The following is a 25,693-nucleotide window of genomic DNA, read 5'->3' as shown; positions in this document are numbered from 1 at the left end:
CGGTCGAGGGGTTCTCAAAGTGTGGCCCTCGGGAAGGTTTCTGGTGGCCCGCGATGAGTTGGGCAACATGATGGTATTTGGTCAAATTCCAGGTTTATAGGCTACGGTCTTTCAGAGGCTGTAGCAGGCTCATTTTTAAAGGGAGAGTGAAGATCCAGTGGCATATGAAACTAGAAGACCTAAAGCATCCATTGGTAGCAACCGTGTCATGCTAGTTTGTCAGGACGGTGGTTAAATAACACTCCAATGTTAGGCTAAATCTTGGCGAGGGAGAAAACTTTTTCAAAAGGGTCCTCTTTTTCACAGCCTAACGTTGGCAGCTATGGTGTGCATGTTAAAACATCTACAAATGGGATTTGATATATATATATCATATGATTCACATTTGGCCTGACTTTTAGTCGAGAACAGGCTATATTAGAAAATATTTGTTTTGGAATTATTTTGTGTCGTTTTTTACTTGGGCGGCCCTCAATGCAATGGGTCCCTAAATTGGCCCTCACTCATCAAAACATTCATGTGAATGAATTTGGTCAAGACAATAGATGCACTGTATCTTAAAGCCAACAGCAAAGAGAAGAATGAATGGAGGATTATCAAGCTCCTTTACATGTTGTAGCCTATGTACATTTTGATTTGTGTATTTTACGTTTCAAATACAATTTTTCAAAAAGGAATAGAAATAAGCAGAGCGGAACGGAGAGTTCAACCTCTTTATTATGAAAAGCGACGCAGGACAGACAGGCTGCGATCACAGACATGATTGGTCACTCCTGACGTCAGTCTCTACAGACAGTGACCTCTGCTTTCTGTACAGTCTCTACAGCAGACAGTGCTCTCTGATTTCTGTACAGTCTCTACAGGCACAGAAAAGGGGGACAGAGAAAAAGGTGTGTGTGTGTGGGAGGGGGGGGGGGGGTTGGCTGGGCAGCGCGTATACTTTTGGCAACACAGGCCCGAACTCATTTGATTGGTCGCTGCCCTCCGCCGCCCCTGACAACCAGGCAGTCAGAGATAACTCTTTCCCCCGAAGTAGAGTGTGTTCTCCCCGGTGCATAACGAAGCCGTGATGCGCTGCTCCCCGCTCCTAGTTTTCCGATCCACACATCTCCGGGGGTGGGAGGGGGGAGAGAAACACACTCAACTTGAGGGAAAAGAGTTATCTTACATCTCCAGGGGGAGGAGAAACGGGGAAAACACACTCTACTTCGGGGAAAGGAGGTCCTCTTTGGCCGTAGAGAGGCGTTCGGGGTGCAGCGGAGTCGCCTCTGCTGTTTACGGCAGTTTGTCGTCAGTAGTGGTGGCGGGGGGGGGGGGGGGCACTGATGTGTATGGCGGGGAAGCCGTGTGTACGTGCGCCTCGCTTCAGCAGAGGAGTTCGGAGGAGTGGCTTGCTTTGGCGGGACGGCAAGGTGCAGTTGCGGCGACCAATCAAATGAGTTCCGGGTGTGCTTGCATCTAAACCGGGTTGCTAAAAGTATACATGTGGTCGGGCACGTCAGGGTTGTGGTGGGGGGGGAGGGGGGGCTTCTCTCCAAATCAATAATACATCAAATAGCATGTTCTGTAAAGTCGGGGTCATTATCCATGCGGCGGCCATGTTTGATGACATCATAACCCCAACCAGAAGAGTGGCAGGTTCCAAGCATCGCACTGTGGTCAGAAAAATTTAATCCTAAATGACTTTTGCAGTCAAATTACTTTTAACTGTCGGCATCAACAGCCAGCAGCTTTAGTTTAATTAGTAATGTACCAACATTATTCTTCATATCCTTAACGGTGCTTGTTTTAAAGTCAAACGGTTTAATGTTAGCGGGTTAACTTTACACGCCGCGCTGCGCGGAACCCCTCTCCTCATTAAAGTAGTAAGAGATTGCACAGTTCTGCCTCGTTGGTTTGGAGATCAATTTAACGTAGCAGACTGCTAACGTTAGCTAACATGACGGCCCATCAGTCCAGTGTCTGTAGTCTTTGATCTGGGTCTGCCACCTTATCATTTATGCTGCATTCGTTTATGGTCGGAGGTGGGAAACGCGCAATCTCCGACCTACGAGCGTTCAAGCTTCAAGTCGCAAAACCATGGTTGCCAATAGCATCAGCTATTAGATAACGAACAGCTAATAACAATAACATTTAATTGCGTGGGTTTAAACCAACTACTGTATTGGTATGGCCTGAAAGCATACTAAGTTGAACAAAAAAAGTGCCAGAAATGTGTTTTGGATTCATACAATCGTGTTTTTTTCACCATACAATGAGGGTGGCCATGTTGAAATGATGTCAAATGACGAACTGGAAGCAACTATGGGTTGAGAGAAATCATACCCGAGTTGTCGGCAAGGAACTCCGGGTTTTCTTTTCCTAGTAGGAAGTGGGAATTTCCCATTAGTGCAGTGAGCTTCCTGCTTGTTCAGTCTTCCCCACCCTGAGTCTGACTTAATCAAACATGGCCGCTGTGTGAATAAAACAAACTAACTTCATTTACAAACAACTTGCAGCATATATTCACATTCTGAGAAGTGGCAACTGAAAGGGGGGGGGGGGGGGGGGGGGTTGAGGAATGAAACATTAAAAGAAAAGAAAGTGACTATAAATCCTAGCGGAGGTTTAAAATCAGAGCGGCATGCGGTTGCCTTCCACGCTGATCTTGACGGCGTGACCGGTCTTCGTCAGGCGGCGGATGTCGGCGAAACGACGCATCTGTTTGTCCACACGAGACACACCTTTCTTCATCGGCCCCTGAGAGAGGGAGGGAGAGAGGGAGGGAGGGAGAGGGAGAACATTAGGGAGTGCAACAAAGTACAGAAGTAGAGACGTTTTGACACATTCCCTTTGTGTTCTACTCTCCACACGCAGTTGTTGGGTAAGACCAAATGTGTTAATTGGGGGAAAACAAAGCAAATGTACTCCTTATCAGGGGAACACTGACTACATTAAATGTATGGACACACACAAATTAACGGGCTTCTGTAGGCTAGCCCCCGGGAGCTACTGCTCAACACAGCTCGCCGTGCACACACAGAGCCATGCAGGGGGAGTCAGTCTCAATTATCTGTGCCGGTCAAATTTCACACGCATGCGCCAGACACGGGGTTCTCACACCTTCTTCAACATCAAATTCAATTACTTTTCAAGGACTTTGCAGGCCCAATTGCCTCAAATTCAAGGACCCAACACAGCAGAATTTGAGAACTTGCATTTCTCTTCTTGCAGTTCATGATACGATATGATACACGATATTGGGTTCACGATAACGATACGATATTTTAACAATATTTTTTTGCGATCGATTTGTAAGTTGAGGGGGCATCCTCCACGCTAATTTTAGTAATTTCAGCATTTTCATCCTCCGTGTCTGTAACGTCCCTCGTCTGTTCAAACAAAGCAATGAAAAGGAGAGCGAGCATGCAATCAGATGCAGATCAGTGCCACCATGTTCAGCTTCTTTTTCTCACGATATGAGATTTCATCTCAACGATACATATTGTATATATATATATATACATATTGACTATTTTCAAAAAGGTTCAGGGACCTCATTTTTTTCTCAAATTCACAAACTTTCAAGGATTTCAAGGACCCGTGGGAACTCCGAGACAGGACAGCCACACACACCACCAACATGTCGAGACAGGACAGCCACACACACCAACACGAGACGAGACGAGACAACACAAGACAGGACAGCCACACACACCAACATGAGATGAGACAACACGAGACAGGACAGCCACACACACAAACATGAAGAAATATTTGTCCTGTTATGGGTTTAAAAAAAGGAGAAAAAACATCAAGGTCCTATAATCTGGTGCATTTTTAAAGGTAATGGAATAAGTCCCTCAAATACTAGACATTATTTCAGCCAGTTGAAACAAAAAAAAAATCACCACAAGATGGCACTATCACTCTTTAAATCTCCATTACATTGGGCTGGGCTCCATGGATAAGCCCTTTGATGTAAATATGACATTAGTAGGTGTGTTAAGCCAGGAGTTCCCAAACTTTTCAGAGCCAAAGGCCGCCCAAATATCATTGGCCCTATAGAGAGGCAAAGTGAACGTCACTTCCTGCTCCCACACTGTACCAGAGATTTTCTTCCGCAATTTATTTTCCCATAGACATTTTGTAAAATGCTTAGAAAAAGAGTTTTACTTGGTCAAACCAAACGGTTCAGCTACATTTAGAATCGGGAGAGACCATAGAACATTTAACTTGGACCAAAACAAAAACAAACAAACATGAAAAAACATTTTCTTTAAACCCGCATTTCTTTTACGTTTTGGTCCAAGTGAAATGTTATGCGGTCTCTCCTGTTTCTAAATATATCTGAACAATTTGGTTTGAACAAGTAAAATCAGAATCAGAAAGACTTTAATGATCCCCGGGGGGAAATTGGGAAAACTATTTTTATAAGCATTTCACGAAATTTTACTAGAACCGCGGATGAATTTCCTTGGTTTGCATGCCTAAACCACTCAGCCCTAAACCACCCACTGCACGCTGTAGAGCCACACCATGCAGCAGGACTTACTGCCCCCTACAGGCGGCAGCAGCAGCTACAGAGGCATTCTGCTCCCGTCGATGTTGATCTTCACCGCCCCCTGCAGGCGGCTCCGTTTCCTCTGATCTGCCAGACGCCGCTTGTGCTTCTCCAGCCGGCTGATGCCTTTCCTAATGCCGCTCTACGGAGGACCAATCACATCTCAGCTCACAACCTTACTTCCTGGCACAGGAGGGCGATGCAGACAGAGAGACAGCCAACCACAGAGCTCCACTCACCTCAGGACAGCTTTCTTTCAACATTTGGACAGTTTTATTTCCCAAATTCTCATAATGCTCTCATTACTGCATGTCCAAAATATTGAGTTGCTGCTCCTTCTACACTAGAGCTGTGCATCTTCACTGATCTCACGATTCGATACGATTCGATTATACAAGTCTACGATTCGATTCGATTCGATTATACGATGCATCTTAAATCGATGCATCACTTTTTCCGCAATACATGATTTATTTTTTCTCACTTTCTTTTTTCTCACTGTGTGGCTACTTTTAAAATAAAAGTGCATTTGGAATTGCATTGTATTATGATCCATAATTAAAATAAACAACTGCATGTACTTACATTCTATTTTATTTGATTATAATAAAAAAAAAAAAAATTTTTTTTTTTTTTTTAATAATCGATTTTTGATATTTGTTAATCGATTCAGAATCGTCCTATTAAGCATCGCGATGCATCTCTGAATCGATTATTTTCGGCAGCTCTATTCTACACAATCAACACTAAATCAATTTGAACGTCCGATTCCTGCCAGAGTTTAAATGCAACCCCTCGTGTGTGTGTATGTGTATGTGTATGTGTATATGTATATATATATTTATAAAATGGCTCTCTCAAATCAAGCAATCTGATTGGTTCACAGCCATTGTATAATTCCAGTAACCGAGTTCAATAACCCATGGCCATGGGTTATTGGTTGCCATGGCAACTCTCTTACTAAGAGAGTAATAATAAGGCTTACCTCAAATGACAACGTAGAAAAAAAAATGGCGGAGACAGCTGTCAGATCCTTGTGAATCGATCTTCGCTTATAACTTTACTAATACTTCGCAGAAAATGATGTTTTGTACAAGAATAGATGCGGGCTAATGTCTTCTTTGCAAAAGAAAGGCTGTTAACTCCGCATTTAACCCCGCATTTAACCCCGTAACGTTAGTTGGTGTCGGGCAAGCCAAACAGCTTTCTCCTGATCTGCTGTATGGAGGGTCACTACTGCTTCAAGTCTTTGTACAATGAGTCATTATGGACGCATGATGGCGCAACTCTCTTACTAAAAGGCTTTGAAAACAAAATGGCGGAGACAACTTTCAGATCCTTGTGAATCGATCTTCGCTTATAACTTTACTAATACTTCGCAGAAAATTATGTTTTGTACAAGAATAGACGCGGGCTAATGTCTTAACCCCTCTCTCGCGCGCCCTCACTCTTAACCCCGCATCTCTAAATAAGACGTAACGTTACTTGGTACAGCTCTGGTGTCGGACTTTGCAAAAAGCTCTCAGGTTCGCAGCAAGCGCCAGGATTGGCCAATGTCGACTTCAGTCTCCAGAACGATCCAATCAAATCACCCGCAGGTCTATCTTCTTGCTAGAGGTCCCGCCTTACAGTAGTGTTTCAACTGACTCTCAGAATACCATGCCAGTCGGACTTATAGTGTTATTATTATTATATTATTATACTTGGAACCCTTTTATAAAAGCAATATAGCACTCGAGCAGCGTGTGTTGTGGAATATATCCCCCTGCTCAGTTGTTATCCCACTCGGCCTGCGGCCTCGTGGGATAACAACTGATCAGGGGGATATATTCACCACAACACACTTGCTCTCGTGATATATTGCTTAAATATATATATATATATATATATATAGATATGTATGTTTGTTTGTTTTGTTTGTTTATTTATTTAAGAAAAGGGACAATGCACATTAATTAACATGAGCACGTGAGTCCATCATGTAAATGTGCCAGATTTAGCCATACAGGCTAATTTTCATCTGCAGTCCCTACACACACAGTATATATATAGCAACCTCTCCAGCCTCTGTCATTAAGACTCCTTGACTGTGACTTGACTTCTGTGTGGAGTTTGCATGTTCTCCCCGTGCCTCCCAGGGGTTTCCTTCATATAGGAACCCCCTTCACCAAAACATGCAATATCCTGGTTGCTGATGTGGTTCCTCCTCTGGTCATTAGGGGCGCCTGTTCAGAGGGAGGGGAACTGGTTGGAATAGCGTGATCCTCTAACGTGCTATGTCCTACCGGTGAAGCTTCCCCTGTCAGGTGAAAAGAAGCGGCTGGCTAACTGCCCATGTCTCGGAGGAAGCATGGAGCCAGTTTGGGCTCTCCCCAGATCAGCAGAGGGTGGAGCAGCAAACAGGATAAATACATAAAAAAATGAGCACTAACGGGGGATAAAAATGTGATAAAAAATTAGAGGGGGGGGGGGGAAGAAAAAAAAAAGACTTGACTGTGACGGGATCTGTCCATTATCCATCCATCCATGGACATTTCAAACAGAAATACTCTTCAATGGGAACTATTCAGAGTTCTATCGACTAACTATCGAGGCTATTCAGAGGCCATCCATCCTCCACTCACCATCCTGCTGGATTCCACCTCGATGTTCCATTTGGGCCGAACGACGTAGTCCTTGTTGGAGGGCATGGGCACCCGGGCCCTCGCACAAAACCCTGGGTCCCCGGGTCGCAGGGCTCTGGGGAAGGGGGAGGCACAGATGAAAATAATGATACACAAGAAACACAAATGACCAACTCACTAGCTGACACACCTACACAGCGAGTTCCCCACACCGTCTTAAACATCAGACAGGTCTTATATTTTAAAACTACCCAGCTAACAGGACCCTAAAAACGTACACAGATGCTGTCTGATGTGGACAGTTGCTGCGGAAATTCATCTGAAAACTAAAGTCGGACTTACTTTTCCTCTCCAGTCAGTTGTTTTTCCAGGTCTCTCCGAGGCGTCTGACCCCCTGAACTGAGAGGGGGAAAGAGGGAGGGAGAGAGAGAGAGAGAGAGAGAGGGAGGGAGAGAGATAGAGGGAGAGAGAGAGAGAGGGAGGGAGAGAGAGAGAGAGACATTTTGGATTACGGCAGAGATAGTCAATTAACAATTCACCATTCGGTGACAACGCACCAGAACCAAGGCAGAACCAAGCAACAAAAAAAATCAGAATGTTTTTAAACCGAGCAAAATGGCAATTTGAACAAACCAACAGTCCCACAGTCTGCTGTGTTTGTGGTGGAACAAACCGACCAGCCTCAAACACATTGTAACCAGCAGCAGGCGTCCCGGTGGGGGTTTCCCACGTGAGCAGACCAGCGGCTGAGTCTCCATGCTGTTACTGGCATTCTCCACCTCACAGCGGTTAGTTAGCATGTCACCATGACAACACATCCTCCTCACAGCGGTTAGTTAGCATGTCACCATGACAACACATCCTCCTCGCTGCCTCGGCTGCCATGTCACCATGACAACACATCCTCCTCGCTGCCTCGGCTGCCATGTCACCATGACAACACATCCTCCTCGCTGCCTCGGCTGCCATGTCACCATGACAACACATCCTCCTCACAGCGGTTAGTTAGCATGTCACCATGACAACACATCCTCCTCGCTGCCTCGGCTGCCATGTCACCATGACAACACATCCTCCTCACAGCGGTTAGTTAGCATGTCACCATGACAACACATCCTCCTCGCTGCCTCGGCTGCCATGTCACCATGACAACACATCCTCCTCGCTGCCTCGGCTGCAGCCAGTAAACCGTGTAGGAAAGTAGCCGCGGGCAAGAAATGCCCCGGGAAATCTCAGAATGCCCCTAAAAACTGTGATTGAGGGGCAAAAATTGCCACCAAGATTTTGATAATTTTATTTTTATTTCCATCTCTTAACACACACTCAGCACGTGCAAGCTGGTTTGCCAGAAGGCGACGATGAAAAACACACACAAACAGCACTGTTGTTCACACTACGCATTAGCAACTTAATGGACAAATTACTTTTAAAGATTTTTTTAAGTGCCCCGAAAATATATATATACATACCGGTATTTTAATTTCCTACACTGCCAGCAAACTTGGATTACTTTAATTTGGAGTGGACACAGCAACAGGTAAAATTGTAAATTCACCACTTCCACTATTTTGCCAGCCACCTTGATTATCAACAGAATACGACTTCTAATGATGCTTAACGTACCAACCGAGGATGATGAGAATAATAACAACAACAACAACAACAACAACAACAACAACAACATAATAATTAGAGATGCTGCGATCCGATCATGTGATCGGATATTGGCGCGATATGAGCCAAAAAACATGGATCGGATCGGATTCCAGCGAAAATGACCGATCCAAGGCTCCGATATAAGCACTCCATTCCATGACTCCGCTCCAGGATTTCTATCCAGCATGCAGCACACTGAGGCCGCGTTGAGCCTAGGATGGCCAGGGCCAAAACGTTGTCTTGCTTCAACATACATCGCATCGCATAAACCATTTCCACCCGCAGGTTTGAGGAGTAGCTAACATAAACGTTAGATAAATACTCTCTATAGACTAACGTTACCCACTGAGGCAGCTAACATGGCTAATTAGCTAGCTAACACCAGCTATCTTTCTCCTCTAACTAACGTTAACGACACATAGTTGACTGAGCGAACGGCGCTGTACAGCAGGTCGTTATCAAAACGTATTGCACTGAAGAGAAGTAACATTAGAAAATGGCAAAAGACTCCTCCAATCTGGCAGTGGAAATGTATGCACAAACTTTGTGTGTGTGTGAGAGACAGGGACAGGGCTGTGTGTGTGTGTGTGACAGAGAGAGAGAGACAGGGACAGGGCTGTGTGTGTATGTGTCCTGTGTGAGACAGAGTGGGGGTGTATGTGTGAGGAAACAATAATTATTTGTGTCCAGTGTTCACCCATTACAAAATAAGTGTGTATTTGATTGTTATGTTTTAGTTTTACATCAAATTAATTAGATGAACTAAATCGTTTACATACTATATTACCAAAGCACACACATACATACCTAACCCTAAAAATGTTTGTTGCCTGCTAGCTATCAGACAGCATAGAGAGGCTTAAATATGTGCTGTATCGGTATCGGATCGAAATCGGTATCGAATCGGGTATCGAAATTTGATCGGAATCGGATCGGTTTTGAGGCTAAAATATCGGAATCGGATCGGAATTGAAAAATCTCGATCGCAGCATCTCTAATAATAATAATAATAATAATAATAATAAAATAAAGGCCTAGCATTTAGCTGGAGGCTGCTGATATGGTCCCTGCCTGACTGAATCTCTGAAAGGTTTTAATGCCGCATTCCATTTGGACTGGAATTGGAACTCGGAATTTCCCAGTTCAAAGATGTCACCTGAACTCGGGATTTCCTACTCCGAAAGTTGGGAAAACTTCATCAACCCCGACCTCAAAATCCAAGATGGCAACTCCCGCATCAACAGTGTGAAAGCTGTAGCTGTAGTAATAACATTAGCACACCCCCACCCCATTCAGTCGATCAAGTTAACGCTTGACTTCATGAGATAGTCTCTAGTTTAAACACAGCAAACTCCACACATTTTCAACCTAATGTGCATACGTGTTCACGTGAATTCAACTTGTTTGTTTCTATGAAGTAGCTCCATGATGAGTGAAGCTAGGCTGCTCTGTTCTCAGACTTAGTTAGCTGACAGAGATAGTTAGGTGACGTTCAGCTGACAGACTTAAGTGACAGAGCTAGTTAGGTGACGTTCAGCTGACAGACTTAAGTGACAGAGATAGTTAGGTGACGTTCAGCTGACAGACTTAAGTGACAGAGCTAGTTAGGTGACGTTCAGCTGACAGACTTAAGTGACAGAGCTAGTTAGGTGACGTTCAGCTGACAGACTTAAGTGACAGAGATAGTTAGGTGACGTTCAGCTGACAGACTTAAGTGACAGAGATAGTTAGGTGACGTTCAGCTGATAGACTTAAGTGACAGAGATAGTTAGGTGACGTTCAGCTGACAGACTTAAGTGACAGAGATAGTTAGGTGACGTTCAGCTGATAGACTTAAGTGACAGAGACAGTTAGGTGACGTTCAGCTGACAGACTTAAGTGACAGAGATAGTTAGGTGACGTTCAGCTGACAGACTTAAGTGACAGAGATAGTTAAGTGACGTTCAGCTGATAGACTTAAGTGACAGAGATAGTTAGGTGACGTTCAGCTGATAGACTTAAGTGACAGAGATAGTTAGGTGACGTTCAGCTGATAGACTTAAGTGACAGAGATAGTTAGGTGACGTTCAGCTGATAGACTTAAGTGACAGAGATAGTTAGGTGACGTTCAGCTGACAGACTTAAGTGACAGAGCTAGTTAGGTGACGTTCAGCTGACAGACTTAAGTGACAGAGATAGTTAGGTGACGTTCAGCTGACAGACTTAAGTGACAGAGCTAGTTAGGTGACGTTCAGCTGACAGACTTAAGTGACAGAGATAGTTAGGTGACGTTCAGCTGACAGACTTAAGTGACAGAGATAGTTAGGTGACGTTCAGCTGATAGACTTAAGTGACAGAGATTGAGGTAACTGACAGAGTTAGTTACTAGGTGACAGGGTTAGTTACCCTGTAGTTAAGAGACAGAAACATGTGATAGAGTTTTGACTCTAGACCTTCAGATTCAAACCAATCAATCAATCAAACAAACTAAAGACAGATGATACAGACGTAAACATCAAATTTCTACAAAATTTCATCATTTGTTGATTTGGGCATGGACAAAAAAAAACAGATTTAACATCATACTAGTTTCGCTTGCCAGACTTCCCTCCCTGCCAGGAGAGAAGTCTGGCTGCATGGAAACAGGCTGCTGGTATAAGCTCTGCTATTGGTGCCGACCATTTCAGTCGCCCCCTGTAAGCTCTGCCATTGGCTCCGACCCACTCTGACTGACTGGCTGCGACCATATATGGATTTCCTTTCCGCTCGCTCTGTGATGAATCTGCCTGTCTCAAATGCCTCTGCCGCTGTGCGTGTCAAATCTGTTGATCTCAAATGCCTGCGCCGCTGTGAAACATCATCATCAATGCTAGCTCGTTGCTACACGCTGAAAACAATTGCATCTGGAATGAGCCTGTTTGGTACTTTCGGTGTTTGGTTGTAAAGGTATACCAGAGTGCCAGCCATTACAGCCAGAATCTCCCCCGCCTAAACCTAAAAATATGAAGTCCCAACCTGGGGTCTAGCCTATAAACATATCATCTATATACAATATTAAGTGCTTACTCTGAAGAAAAAAGAAAATGGTAAAAAACAACAAAACACACTACACCCAAATACTCTCCTGCTTTTGGATTAAGGATCACCTCTTTAGTTTAACAGTGACATGACTCCAAAACACCAAAGACCGTTACAGTCAGTCAAGAGGCGGGGCTTGCAGTGCAAACATGCAATTTTCCCACTGAACCTGATTGGAGGAGAGAAGACGTCAGGTTCCTCAGCCCGCTCCACCTTCTGAGGCTGACTGGGGGGGGGGGTTGAATGGAGGAATGAAAGAGAAGAATGATGGAGGTGTAAAGGGGGAGGAGTCTAAATTAAATGATAATTAGCATGAGAGGAAAGGATGGAAGGTAAGAACTCAACATTTGACCATGAAGAGGTGGAGGGTATGAAGCAAGGGGAGATGCAGTCTTAACGTGGAGAAACACGAGAACTAAGAATATTACCAGAGCCATCGTCTCCAACATGGACTTATTGCTTTACAGCAGTGTTTCTCAAACAGTGGTCCGCGGACCGCCCCCTAGTGGTCCGCGAGTAGATTTATATGTTTTCCTTTTTTTTTACCTCCCACTATCCAATCAGAGAAATGTTTACATTTTCTGGGAAACTCAAGGTCAGATCAAGATGCCTGTAGAAGACTATATGTATTTTTTCATCCCGAATCCAACGCCACCACCCCTGACTCTCTACGACTTACGGTTGCGGAGATACGTCCACTCTGCCTGCAGGGCTACAGGAGAGAGACAGAGTACAGCGGGTGGTTGGGAGTTCCAAAGTTACTGACCAAACACTCTATTTCAGTAATTGCTGTCAGAATATAGAGCCATTTAACACTTATTTGAACACAAAAACATCACTGAATGCAACTTGAAGATGGCAAAAGATAGGCTATTTGACTTTGGCAACATTGTGCATTTATTGAACTTGAAAAAACTTTCTTTGAACTTTGAAAATATTTGAACTGAACAGGGGAAATAAATGTAAACAAAAAAAAAAGTAAATGGACTAACTAAAATAAATTACATATATATTTTTTATATCGGTTTTCATAATTGTGGGAAGCCAAAGAATTGATTAATTGTACTGCTATTTGTCATTTAATTAGCCTGTAATGTGTAATTTACAGTTGAAGTAGTAGGCCTATAGTTTTTGGGGATGTTTTGGGAGTTAGGTGGTCCCCACGTTTTTTTCATTGGTTTAAGTGGTCCTTGGTCTGAAAAAGTTTGAGAAACACTGCTTTACAGTCATTACTAACAATGGGCTTATGACAAATTACTTTTTTTTTTTTTTTTTTCTTTTGGAAATAAATTATAATCCCCAATCTTTGTAAGTACACCCTGCAGGGTGCTCAGGTACCCCTAGAGGTGCGTGTACCCCTGGTGGTGAATCACTGGTAGGGTATAGAGCAGGGTAAGGACTGTGGGGTAGGGTTAGGGTAAGATTAGTAGTGGAGGTTAGGGTAAGATTAGTAGTGGAGTGGAGGTAGTGGTAGACTAGGGTTAACTGTTAAAGTTGAGGGGTTCCCTAACTTTTCCATGCCAAGGCCCTCCAAATAGCATTAACCTTTGACCACGGCCCCCTATTGCAAGATGTCTTTAAAAACCTATTGACAAAAAAAAACAAAACATAAGTGGGTGGTGTCTGTGGTTGGCGGCAGTGTCTGTCACGATTGTGATGTCATCATCTGATCACACTGATCACTGATTGGTTGAATTTGCATTCATTATTGTGATTGCAAAATCGCAATTTCCTGGCAGGATCATTCTGGTTAACTTTAAAGTTCGGGGTTATATGGGTACCTCAGTCGTCGCTTCTGGGGCATCTGCTGGTCGAGGTCCCTCTGCTGCCTCTCTTCCCTGGTCATCGCCTTGTAGTTGGACGTCAAGCCAAAGATGGGCCGCGACCACTCATCTGGAGAGAGGAGGAGGATCAGTACCTGGCACCAACACCACCACTCAAACGTGGCAAATAATTGGTCAAAAAACAGTGGCTCTTCTAAAAAAAAAGAAAATGCCCATTTCTACGCTACTAACTTGCTATCCCCCATCAGATACTCTTAAACATCAGCCTGTGTGACGTTCAATGAATTATGATGAAGTGTCTTTCCTACATTTCCCAGAATGCCTTTTAGTAGGGTCATCTGTGGCACTTCCGTGACCGTGGAGAGCGAAGGTCCGTTTCTCAATGGATTTGTCATCTAGGAGGGTTAATAAACAAATTTAGCCGGGGTGTATTTTTAAAAAAGGCGGGGAAAATATTTGAGAGACCAAAATCCAAAATGTCTGCCGTGGAAATGAACTTTTTAATGGTTTGACCTACAATGATGCACAATACATGGTTTCAGAGCTTATTCTGGTCAAGGAATACATATTTGGTGTTTATATAATGATTTGACTTATTTTTTACCTTCAAATCCAAGATGGCTGCCAATTTTGAGCTCTAAAAGGCAGTTTTTTCAAAATCGTCATAGAGCCTTCATATTAGGCTTGAATGACAGGTCTTCTCATGATGAGTTGAATAATATACAGTATAAGTACACAGAAGTAATCTCTGAGGTCATTAAAGTCAATGTTTGTGTGTAAACAACAGTTGCTGATTTGCGGTTTCCCATTAAATAGGGTAGGCTACTGAGAATATGGTGTCCAGTTCATCCCATCACATTTTCATAATGAACCAAAAACAATTTTGCACTATAGCCTAACATAAAATAGTATTCTGTATGCAAAGCTAGCAAGGTTAGTTGCTTGAGCTGAATTTAAAGGTCAACTCAAAACAAACAATGAAATTAACTTTGAAATTAAAACTGAATCCTAGGCTACTAGACTTCATCAGCACACAGTAAAGGAAACATGTCTTTGAACTCAGCTGACTGTCTAGTCCTAATCCCTGTTGTGCAATGTCCCTTTTCAGTGAAGTTTTAGTTTTTGTTAATGGACTTTTAATCTTGACCTTGTTGGTAGGCAACGGCCCTTTTTCAGTCAAGCATTTTCAGATTAGCTCAGTCAGTCTGTGAAGCAGTCAGTGTCAGCACTTGCGCGAGCTCGCTTTTTCTCTAACTAATGTTAACATTACACACTTTAAGACACTTTGTTTGAGGATATAAAAGGAGGTACGGTGGTGTAGTGGTAAGCACTATTGCCTCACAGCTCGAAGGTCGTGGGTTCGATTCCCACCTGGGACGATGTGAACGCTGAAGGAATGCGTGCCCATTCGCATGTCCTCGAGTGCGCACCGCCCGGGTGGGGTCGTCAAAAGGGCCTTTCTGTGTGGAGTTTGCATGTTCTCCCCGTGCCTCCCGGGGGTTTCCTTCATATAGGAACCCCCTTCACCAAAAACATGCAATATCCTGGTTGCTAATGTGGTTCCTCCTCTGGTCGTTAAGGGCGCCTGTTCAGAGGGAGGGGAACTGGTTGGAATAGTGTGAACCTCCCACGTGCTATGTCCTACCGGTGAAGCTTCCCCTGTCAGGTGAAAAGAAGCGGCTGGCTAACTGCCCATGTCTCGGAGGAAGCATGGAGCCAGTTTCGGCTCTCCCCAGATCGCCAGAGGGTGGAGTAGCAACCAGGATAAAGAAATTACGTTAGCACTAATGGGGGATAAAAATGGGATAAAAAATCGGGGGGGGGGGGAATATATAATAAAATAAAATAAAAACTTTGTTTGAGGATATCAACGTTATTCACTAGTCTAAAGATAGTTCTACCATCAAGAACATATAAAACAAAAGCAAAAACAATTTTTATTTGCAGAAGTCATCATTGATATTTGGTGTTAGCTAACGTTAGGTAACGTTATTATTTTTAGCTAAAGTTAATGTTATCTGTCTCCACACTTCTGTCAACTGACATATGCATTTGCTTTTGAAAATAAACAGCGTATAACAGCAATATAATATAACAGTAATATAATAGCGAGTTGCTTTCCCTCCCAATGAAAGACAAAGCACACAATGTCCTATGAATGTGTCCTAAAATGTGACAAGCCTTGCAAGCCCACCGATACAATAAATCAAGGCAAATGGGACAGCTTACAATTAAAAGCCCAAGACTGGTCAGGACTTGATAAATTTGATGATGTTTACACCACCACCTCCTGGGAAGATGGACCAACCAATCGGTACATGCATTCGTCATGTTATATTTCTATTTAATCTTCAGTTATGCTTAAGCAAGCCAGACTGTTTATTTTCAAAAGCAAATGCATATGTCAGTTGACAGAAGTGTGGAGACAGATAACATTAACTTTAGCTAAAAATAATAACGTTACCTAACGTTAGCTAACACCAAATATCAATGATGACTTCTGCAAATAAAAATTGTTTTTGCTTTTGTTTTATATGTTCTTGATGGTAGAACTATCTTTAGACTAGTGAATAACGTTGATATCCTCAAACAAAGTGTCTTAAAGTGTGTAATGTTAACATTAGTTAGAGAAAAAGCGAGCTCGCGCAAGTGCTGACACTGACTGCTTCACAGACTGACTGAGCTAATCTGAAAATGCTTGACTGAAAAAGGGCCGTTGCCTACCAACAAGGTCAAGATTAAAAGTCCATACTCTTAACAAAAACTAAAACTTCACTGAAAAGGGACATTGCACAACAGGGATTAGGACTAGACAGTCAGCTGAGTTCAAAGACAAGTTTCCTTTACTGTGTGCTGATGAAGTCTAGTAGCCTAGGATTCAGTTTTAATTTCAAAGTTAATTTCATTGTTTGTTTTGAGTTGACCTTTAAATTCAGCTCAAGCAACTAACCTTGCTAGCTTTGCATACAGAATACTATTTTATGTTAGGCTATAGTGCAAAATTGTTTTTGGTTCATTATGAAAATGTGATGGGATGAGCTGGACACCATATTCTCAGTAGCCTACCCTATTTAATGGGAAACCGCAAATCAGCAACTGTTGTTTACACACAAACATTGACTTTATTGACCTCAGAGATTACTTCTGTGTACTTATACTGTATATTATTCAACTCATCATGAGAAGACCTGTCATTCAAGCCTAATATGAAGGCTCTATGACGATTTTGAAAAAACTGCCTCAAAATTGGCAGCCATCTTGGATTTGAAGGTCAAAAATAGGTCAAATCATTATATAAACACCAAATATGTATTCCTTGACCAGAATAAGCTCTGAAACCATGTATTGTGCATCATTGTAGGTCAAAGCATTAAAAAGTTCATTTCCACAGCAGCCATTTTGGATTTTGGTCTCTCAAATATTTTCCCCGCCTTTTTTAAAAATACACCCCGGCTAAATTTGTTTATTAACCCTCCTAGATGACAAATCCATTGAGAAATGGACCTTCGCTCTCCGCGGTCACGGAAGTGCCCCAGATGACCCTACTATTTGGGCAAGGGGCTTGACTGTGGCCTCTTCTACGATGGATTTCTCCGTGTATGATAGACTACGTTTACATGGACTGCTATAATCCAGGTGGGCAGTTATCCACCAAGAAGAAAAACACAACAAACGACTGAATGGAGGCAGAAATGAAAAGCGCATCACGAGTACCAGTAGCTGTGTCAAACACTGCAGGGAAGAATTGTCTTTATGCCTTCAATAGTTTTGACAACCTCACCTGGATGAAAATGTGTCAGTGTGTGAAGAGCAAGAGGAGGCGTGAAGCTACTCACTGATGAGTTTCAGAGCCAGGTCTTTGTTGGATCGGGACTCTTTGGGGTGTTTGTAGAGGAACATGACAGCGCGGCCGATCCCGCTGTGCTTCAGCGTCTCCTGGCTCACACTGGGGAGCTGCAGAGGAGACAGAGGCAGGACAGAGATGAACCCACACAACCTTCTGGACTGAGAGCTGAACCCACACAACCTTCTGGACTGAGAGCTGAACCCACACAACCTTCTGGGCTGAGAGCTGAACCCACACAAGCTTCTGGACTGAGAGCTGAACCCACACAACCTTCTGGACTGAGAGCTGAACCCACACAACCTTCTGGACTGAGAGCTGAACCCACACAACCTTCTGGACTGAGAGCTGAACCCACACAACCTTCTGGGCTGAGAGATGAACCCACAACCCTCAGGACTTTTATTTAGTGAACATCTGAAGTCAGTGAAAGGTTATAGCCAGACTGAGAAACGACACAGAAAAAGCAAATGATAATGGGGAAGCTAGAGGTTAGAGAAGTGGGATTTTGACTACTGGACTGGTTGTTGGTTGGAATCTGAGCTGGGAAAGTTGAGTGAGCAAAGGCCAGAGGTCCAGAGGCAGTCAGGAACGACAGCCTACAGCAGGGTCAGGTTCAGTGTCAAAGCTTCCATACGGACAGACGGGGATCGAACCCTCACCTCGTGCAGGATCCTGAGCAGCTCCTCTCTGATGCGGAGCGCCGGCAGGCTCTTGTCGGGCAGAGGACTGATCCAGTCCTTAATGGCCGACATCACTCCGCTGTCGATGAACGTCTCCTTCAAGTCCTGTCTGAGACAGAGAGAGAGAGAGAGAGAGACAGGGCAGTCACACCTCCAACTCCACGCACACAGAAATAAACACCAAGCCCATCGGACTTTCATTCAAACCACCGTTTAGACTCTTGGGGTTATTGCTCAATAATAATACTGACACTGAATGAAACTACAAAGGGTGGACCTACTATTATTTTTAGGTGGTACAAATAATGGCACAGAACCAGATATTCCAAGTTCATTAATACTGGTAGAAAAGTGGCAAAAGCAACACTAAAATTGTCAACACCTACTTGTTAGAACCAGTCAAAATGCTGTTATAAGGGGGGGGGGGGGATCCAGACTGATAATTGTGATATCAGTATGTTGTAAAATAAGTCAGATGATCATTTGATCTATGATTGTGCAGCGGCTGACCACAAATAATCAAAATGTTATGATCTGTCAATCCTGTTATTTGATCTGGATTGGCAGTCAGGAGGCATAGAGAGGTGAAGTCCCTCCTCTTCTGCTGCTGTCCCCCATGGGACCTTATTTTGGACTAAATATACGGTGAGTGATAAATAACTGTTTGATCCAGTTTTAATTGTGCCATAAATTACATTATCTGATGTCTGTCAATTTAAAAGCTAACTGCAAGTCAAGAAAGTCTCAGGTTTGTTGTAAAACAGTAAAGGTTAGCTTTGTGTTCGTCCCGCACAATATACGTCACAAACATTGCTTGCACAAATGTCTCTTATCTGAGGAGTTTTATCCAGGGACTCCTGCTCCTTCTCTCAGCCGGGGACCCAAAGAACAGGCATGTCTACCTTCCAGATGGTGTAGAATACTACTGAGAGGGACATAGCTTCAGCGGCTCTGGCTAGCTTGTGGAGAGAGAACGTTATGACGTCACTTACGCGACTTTTGGGTCCGTCGTCTTTTTAATTATGTACTTTCACCATCTAATACTTAAAGTCGAGCTGAACCCAAAAATGACTTTTCTTTTCTTTTAGTTCAAATACCTGGGTATGCAGTGCACCTATTTAATAATGTATGCAAAACAAATCACAACAATCTAATTTCTTTAGTTTTTACACTTTTTCACATCAAAAGTTCATTTTTCAAGATTTCATTGATAACAGTAATTTACAGTTTGCTGACGTCACCTAGTACTATCAAATTTCTATCCCATTTCAACCAATCATATCACGACATGCAGCTGTCAATCAAATCTTCATTTCAGGATAATTTTCTCTTCCAAATGAAGTCGAAAATGGCGCCTAGTGCCTGTCATCTGGCAGAATTCCTATCCCATAAACTAACTACTAACTTGGCCAATTGTTAGAAACATGAACAAAAAACAATTTTCCAGGGATATCGTATTTACAGCAGCGATAATGGCGCGCGCATCCGAGAGCTTGGGGTCGCACTTCGGCGATTCCAGGCCGACGTGCTGCACTCTCTGCTCGGCAACACAAAGGCAGCTGGCTGCCTGCGGCTCGCTGAGCTCCACTCAGCCACTAACCTCACGTCACCAGGCTCTTCCCGAGGGGAGCGCCACAACACACTGAATCCCACTCGATTTGGAGGCGGAACACGCCAGGATTGGCCAAAGCCCAATCCAGTCCCCAGAATTGTCAAATAAAATCATCGACATGACACTATGACCCGCCTCTCAACCTGTCATCTTAGACAAACTATGTTTTCAGTCTGAAACGGACACATATGCACGTGACGAACGGGTTCAGTTCGACTTTAATGACCAACTGTGACTTTCTTGACTTGCAAAAGTATCTCTTAAACTGACAAACATAATTGATTGGAGTCACTGATTGGGTGCAGCTTTTACTTCTTCAGATGCATGACGACTGAACCAAGCAGAGTCAGTTTCTTCAGCGCCGGTTTCTTCTGACTGTTCAGAGTTCGATCCTCCTGGAAACACGATGAAAAGTCAAGACAAACGCACAGCACCCACACGGCCCAAACTGAAATATCCAGGGTTCCCACACATTCTCATGGATACAAGTTCACAACTTTCCCACGACTTTTCAAGGATCGATATCAGAATTTCCATGTAATGCGTTTGTAATTGTTAATATGGACATAAAAACTGTCTTGAAATGCAAAAAGGATGGAATTTTAAACATGTGATAAAAATGCGATTAACTATTGAACTCAAGCAATTCATTGCGAATCGTTTGACAGCCCTAAAAAATAATAACTACCTCACAGTTATAAAGTAAACAAGACAACTTAGGCCAATCATTTAAATTAATCGTGACCCTTGCGCTTTAGCACATTTTGGGAGACAAATGCTCAAAACTGCTGCAGGCAATGACGCCGTTATCAATCATAGTCCAACTGGGACATTCTGCATGTGGATTCGCCCCAATCCAACCATAACTGGTCAATGCCAATTACCACATGATGCATATAAATGAGCCCGATTATCAATTGATAATCAGGTGTGCGCGCAGTCACTGGATAGGTTTAGTCGTTCCTTTAGTAGGAGTCCTTAGTAGGGATCCTAAGCAAGCAGTTTCATAAATTAAACCCCGGTACTTTTCCAAAACATAAGGATTTGACTAATCCCATGACTTTTCCAGGTTTTCCCTGACCGTGGGAACCCTGAATAACAGAGAAAACGTGATGTGCGCAGGCAGGCGGACCTCAGCGGCCTCGGTCATCTTCATGATCATGGCGCTGACCACGTCGTCTGCGTCGCTGATGAACGTCCCTCCGTCCCGGTTCCTCCTCTTCCGGCCGCTCTGGGCTTTCTTCTTCGCCAACATGATGTCGAAGTCTGACATGAAACTCATACTGGACAGAAGAAATGGAGGATTAAAGTTGTTTTGCAATTAAAAAAGGTCCAACAGGTTAAAATAATTAAGACATTAAAGCTATAGTGCAGAACTTCTGTCTCCCCCTCCTGGCAGTGAGGGCATGTGCTACATTCAAGTGGTGTCGGAAAATTGAGTTCCTGATCCTTTCCATTGCTCGTCGTTGTCATGTAGCGTCAACGTGTTGTTTAAAAGCTCTGAGCAATAACGTACAACACATCTTTGTAACGGCCATGTTGTTTCTACATTACCACTTAAAAGCTCACGTACACGCAGATCGACAGGACTTCCCAACTCGGGAAATGCGAGCATCCGAGGAGCACGTGAACGCAGCATTTCCGGTGTAGCCTAGCCATCACTTCGGTTTGGGGGGGGAATTGAGCGTCACAAAATGACTCCTCTCACTAACAGAATGTGATCCATTCGGTCCAATCACATTTGGAAAGTCTAGAAAAGCCGTACAATTGAATTCTTGCAGAGGGCTAACCGGAGGTTTGCCGACTCGGCTAGAGGACGTTTCTGTGGTGCACATGCTCCAGGCCAGCACGGGAATGTCGCCACAGACATCAGATTAACCCATCGATACCTGATGCAGCATTTGTGTGTGTATCCCTTTAAGACCGCGAACCGCGTTGGTCTTAACACATTGAGTGCCAAGGACGTCTGTGGACGTCCTAAAAAAAAGTAACGAGAAGTGCCAAGGACGTCTGTGGACGTCCTAAAATCATAATTCATATTATTCCATAATTCTGCTGTTTAAGGTCGTACCCAGCCAGTGAGCATGAATCCCTTCAAGGGATCACACGGCGCCACCTTAAAAATCTACACGGGAGCTGCGCCACCCACCTCAGATCCTTTACTTTGTGCAGGAGAAAGCGGAGAAAGCCGTGATCAAAGGGGAAACCGATGCATGCTGCAGCCAGAGCCATATAGATTGCTCTGTCTGCAGCTGACAGTTGGCTGCGATCCGCACCCACAACTGAGCTCTTCTGCCTCTGTCCATCCGTCTGCATATAGTTCCTCCACACGATTACCTGCCAGAAAGGCAGCACCCGAAGCCGAACGGCCAAACCTCTTCCTGCAGTCCCGTTTGCCATTTCCTTGTTGCGCTGGGATCCGCCCGGGGCAAAAACGGAGGCCGCGAAAATACTGTGTGCGTGTGGGGAGGAGCCCGCAGCTCAGGGGTGGAGAGGGGGGTGGGGCACGCAGGCTGCACAGAACTACACCATGTCACTACATCAGAAAATATTAGCCAGAGTCAGTGAATGTGCTTGAAATTAGAGTGCAAAAAGTATTCATAAAAGTGACTATCTTGAAAAGTAAAAAAAGACAGCAGAAAACCCTTGAAAGTGCTCTTCTTTCAGAGGCTGTCATTTCATAATGGAACTGTCTAGAAACAACATTTCTTCTTTGAAAGAAGCAGGAGTGTCCAATGTTTCATTAGAGTCCAGCCCTGTCCATATAGCCCTAATAGAAAAAATTCTATAGCTGTTTTCAACTGAATGGAAGTGAATCTGGCACAGGCTCCAGACAATTTTACTGAAGCGCTGTGGCACTCAATGTGTTAAAGGGATACACACACAAATGAGGGATATACACGCAAATGCTGCATCAGGTATCAATGGGTTAAAAACTCTGATACACTGTGAATACAGAGAGTGTTATCTGGCCGTGGCGTGTTTGGCTCAATCGACAATGTTGGAACTCGTTTGGTAAGCTTCGTGAAAGTAAGATGGTGTTGTAAGTTCAGCACTATAGCTTTAAACATTTAAACATGCATTATTTGTAACTCGACATTTCTCACATCTTCTCAAAATGTGAGACATGTTGAGTGGATGTGGACTAGTATGCATATCAAAACAGTTCAATATTGATTTTTTCACACTTTTTTTGTGCAATTTCCCAACTTTAAGCCCTATGAAATGTATTAATTTGTTTTCTAAACATTTCCAGACTCTCTAGATCTGCATAGAACCCTGCAACAAAAACATTACTATCCTCTGACTGCAACGTCAGACTGTACTGCTAACTGTCCACTTCCATTGGGCCTGTATCAAAGTGAATTGACCCGTCCCGCGTCTCACTCTTTGCCGCTGCGGTCGACTCCCTCGTCTGAGTCCGAGTCGTCCTCCGCCAGCTGCGTCACCTCCTTCACCTCCTTCTGCTCCCCCTCCAGGTCCTCCTGGTTGAAACCCTGCAGGGGAGAAGGAGAGAGAGAGAGATTGTAAATGTGAAGCAGGGTTGAGCTGGAGAAACGTACAGCAAAACACTCTTGGAATTGAAATAAAAGGGTAAAAAAACAAACAGTTGCAACAACAGTCGTTTCTTTACACTATTGTTCCTTGTAAAATTGTGGGGGGAATAAATACTACAGCATAAAGTCCGCTGAAGTGCCGGCGTTTTGGATTCAGCAATACAGTCTCAGTCTGGGCCAATCAGGAGCCAGTATGTGTCTAATTGTTTTAACCTGTATTTGGACCAATCGGTGTCTGAACATGCTGAAACACAGCGGTGAGATGCATCATGTTCATAAGTTTGATCAGAATCTGACTAGCGGAGTCTGAGAGGTCACATGACACAAGCGCCTGCTTAGCAGGGATGGGTCATGATTTTCCGAAAGTCATTAAGATATATCTAAAAAAAAAAATCAAATCATTTATGCGACAATTGTCTTGTCGATTGGCTGAAGGACCGGCTGCTTCCACCCAGTGAAATGACTGTGCACAGTGCAGAGGTCCAGACGGATCCACGAAACCAAACAGAAGGTGAGTTCACGGATCCAGATGGTTTGAACCAGGCTGAGATGATATACTGTGTGTCATGGGCAAACTGATGCAGAGTCTGCCCTGAGGGCGCAGGGAGCTGAGAAGTCTAGACTACTCACGGTAAACTCCTCTCCCTCCTCGTCTTCTGACTCTCCAAAGATGTCTGCAATCAACGACCTGGAAAAGACAGAGGTGCCATTTTATTTGTGTATAGTAATCATCCAAATGAGAGGGTGAATCAAACGGAACGATCCTGAACCCTGTGAACGATCCTGAATAGGGCTGGGTTCAAAAAAATCGATTCTCAGATTTTTAATCGATTTTTATTTTAATCCTCGATTATCGATTCATATGTCCAGAGATCGATTTTTTTATTTAAAATAAAATATATATATATATATATATATATTTTTTTTTTTAATAAACATGCTAAAATATTATGCTGTGTGTGGTAGTTGAAACATAGTTTCAAGTTGACGTTTATTTATGTTTGTAGTTGAAACAAAAACATAAATACTGTAAGCTACATGAATGGAAATGTTTGATCATCAATATCTCCTTTTAGAAATTATATAGGCTTAAATCAAATCACTGTGCATAATTGTGAAAGTGTCTTTATTGACAGATGAAAAGGCTGTTATTTACCCTTTGTCACCACCTGGTGAGTAAATGTGTAACTAAAACCATTCAAATTGACAACAGGTCTGCAGCTTTTTTTCTCCATGTATCTACTTGGCTGGTTGGGAACCCCTGTGTTACATAACTGGACAGTCATGTAATTCAGGGTACAGCTCAAAAAACACGTTTTGGTATCACTAACCAAATCAATATTGAAATTGATCGAATCGGAATCGAATCGAATCGAAATTAATCGATTCGCAACCTTGTGAATCGGAATCGAATCGATTCTTGAAATTTTAACCAATATCCAGCTCTAATCCTGAACCCTGTGTTCCAGCTCAGTTGAGCTGGTGGAAGTGGCGCGAGGCAGACTCCAGTACTCACTCCTGCGCGTCTCCTCCTCCGCACTCGCTGTCGCTGCCGAACAGCGTCTTCTCGTCCTTCTTCTTGTCCTCGTCGGCGTCGCTCTCCTCGGAGCCCAGCTCTCTCAGCTTGGCCTCGTGGTTTTTCTCAGGAGCGCCGTCGCTGTCCGAGTTCTCGTCGTCAGACACCGCCCGACTCCTCTTCACCGCTGAGAGACGATCAGGTGTGGTCAGAAAGCAGACAGAAGGTAAACAAACACTACCGCCATCAGATCGTCACGATGCAAATTACCACGGTCAAAAACATGGGTTGCGCTCGAATTGTCTGTTTGGTTAGGAAGGTTGCTAACTGAGTGAAATTACCCTGGAAGCACCCAAGTGGCAGCCATGATAAGAGCTGTTTGAACTCTCTAAATGCTGAGGAAAGGCGCTTCAATGCTTCCTGGCTTCTCTCATTTAGCATAGGATACACTGAGCAGCAAACTGTTACAAGGCAGATAAGAGTCCTGGTCCAGAGCTATATACATGGGAGTCTAAATCAATTATAAATAAAAGCTATTATTTGCAGCATTGTAAGGTTACTGAAATGATAACAGACTCAAGAGCTGATCAGCCTGTACCTGCCCATATTCAGCTGCGATGCGAAACAGCTGTCAGAAAGCGTGTGTGATGGTTATGGACGGTTATCCAACGTTAGCACTGTGGCATGGCTAAATTAGGCTAATTAGTAGGCAGAAAGTTGAGCGAGACAGTAATATCCTTTTGAGATTTATTTCAGTAATCTGAAAGTTTGTCTAATGCTACCTGAGTTGGAGTATATCGCTGAGGACGGCCAGTAT

At 43.6% G+C, this 25,693-nt stretch overlaps 1 protein-coding gene across 2 annotated transcripts in view; it reads right to left on the bottom strand.

Moving 5' to 3' along the window:
- Positions 1–699: 699 nt before the first annotated feature.
- Positions 700–25,693, bottom strand: part of iws1 (interacts with SUPT6H, CTD assembly factor 1) — a 45,771-nt gene continuing 20,777 nt past the window's right edge. For both annotated transcript variants that reach the window (XM_083637142.1, XM_083637143.1), the window contains 11 exons: positions 24,877–25,063; positions 23,991–24,048; positions 23,191–23,300; positions 20,936–21,086; positions 20,116–20,198; positions 18,171–18,300; positions 17,501–17,618; positions 13,662–13,773; positions 7,510–7,566; positions 7,168–7,282; positions 700–2,739 (listed from right to left, as the gene is read on the bottom strand). In XM_083637142.1, coding sequence (XP_083493268.1) covers positions 2,614–2,739; positions 7,168–7,282; positions 7,510–7,566; positions 13,662–13,773; positions 17,501–17,618; positions 18,171–18,300; positions 20,116–20,198; positions 20,936–21,086; positions 23,191–23,300; positions 23,991–24,048; positions 24,877–25,063 — 1,247 coding nt within the window. In that variant the 3' untranslated portion in view covers positions 700–2,613. The remainder of the gene's footprint in view (positions 2,740–7,167; positions 7,283–7,509; positions 7,567–13,661; positions 13,774–17,500; positions 17,619–18,170; positions 18,301–20,115; positions 20,199–20,935; positions 21,087–23,190; positions 23,301–23,990; positions 24,049–24,876; positions 25,064–25,693) is intronic.

The sequence above is a fragment of the Poromitra crassiceps genome (genome assembly GCF_964638095.1).
Source record: "Poromitra crassiceps genome assembly, chromosome: 5".
Taxonomy (NCBI): Eukaryota; Metazoa; Chordata; class Actinopteri; order Beryciformes; family Melamphaidae; genus Poromitra; species Poromitra crassiceps.
Note: the sequence above shows the minus strand (reverse complement) of the source record. Positions and strands in the feature narration are given on the sequence as shown.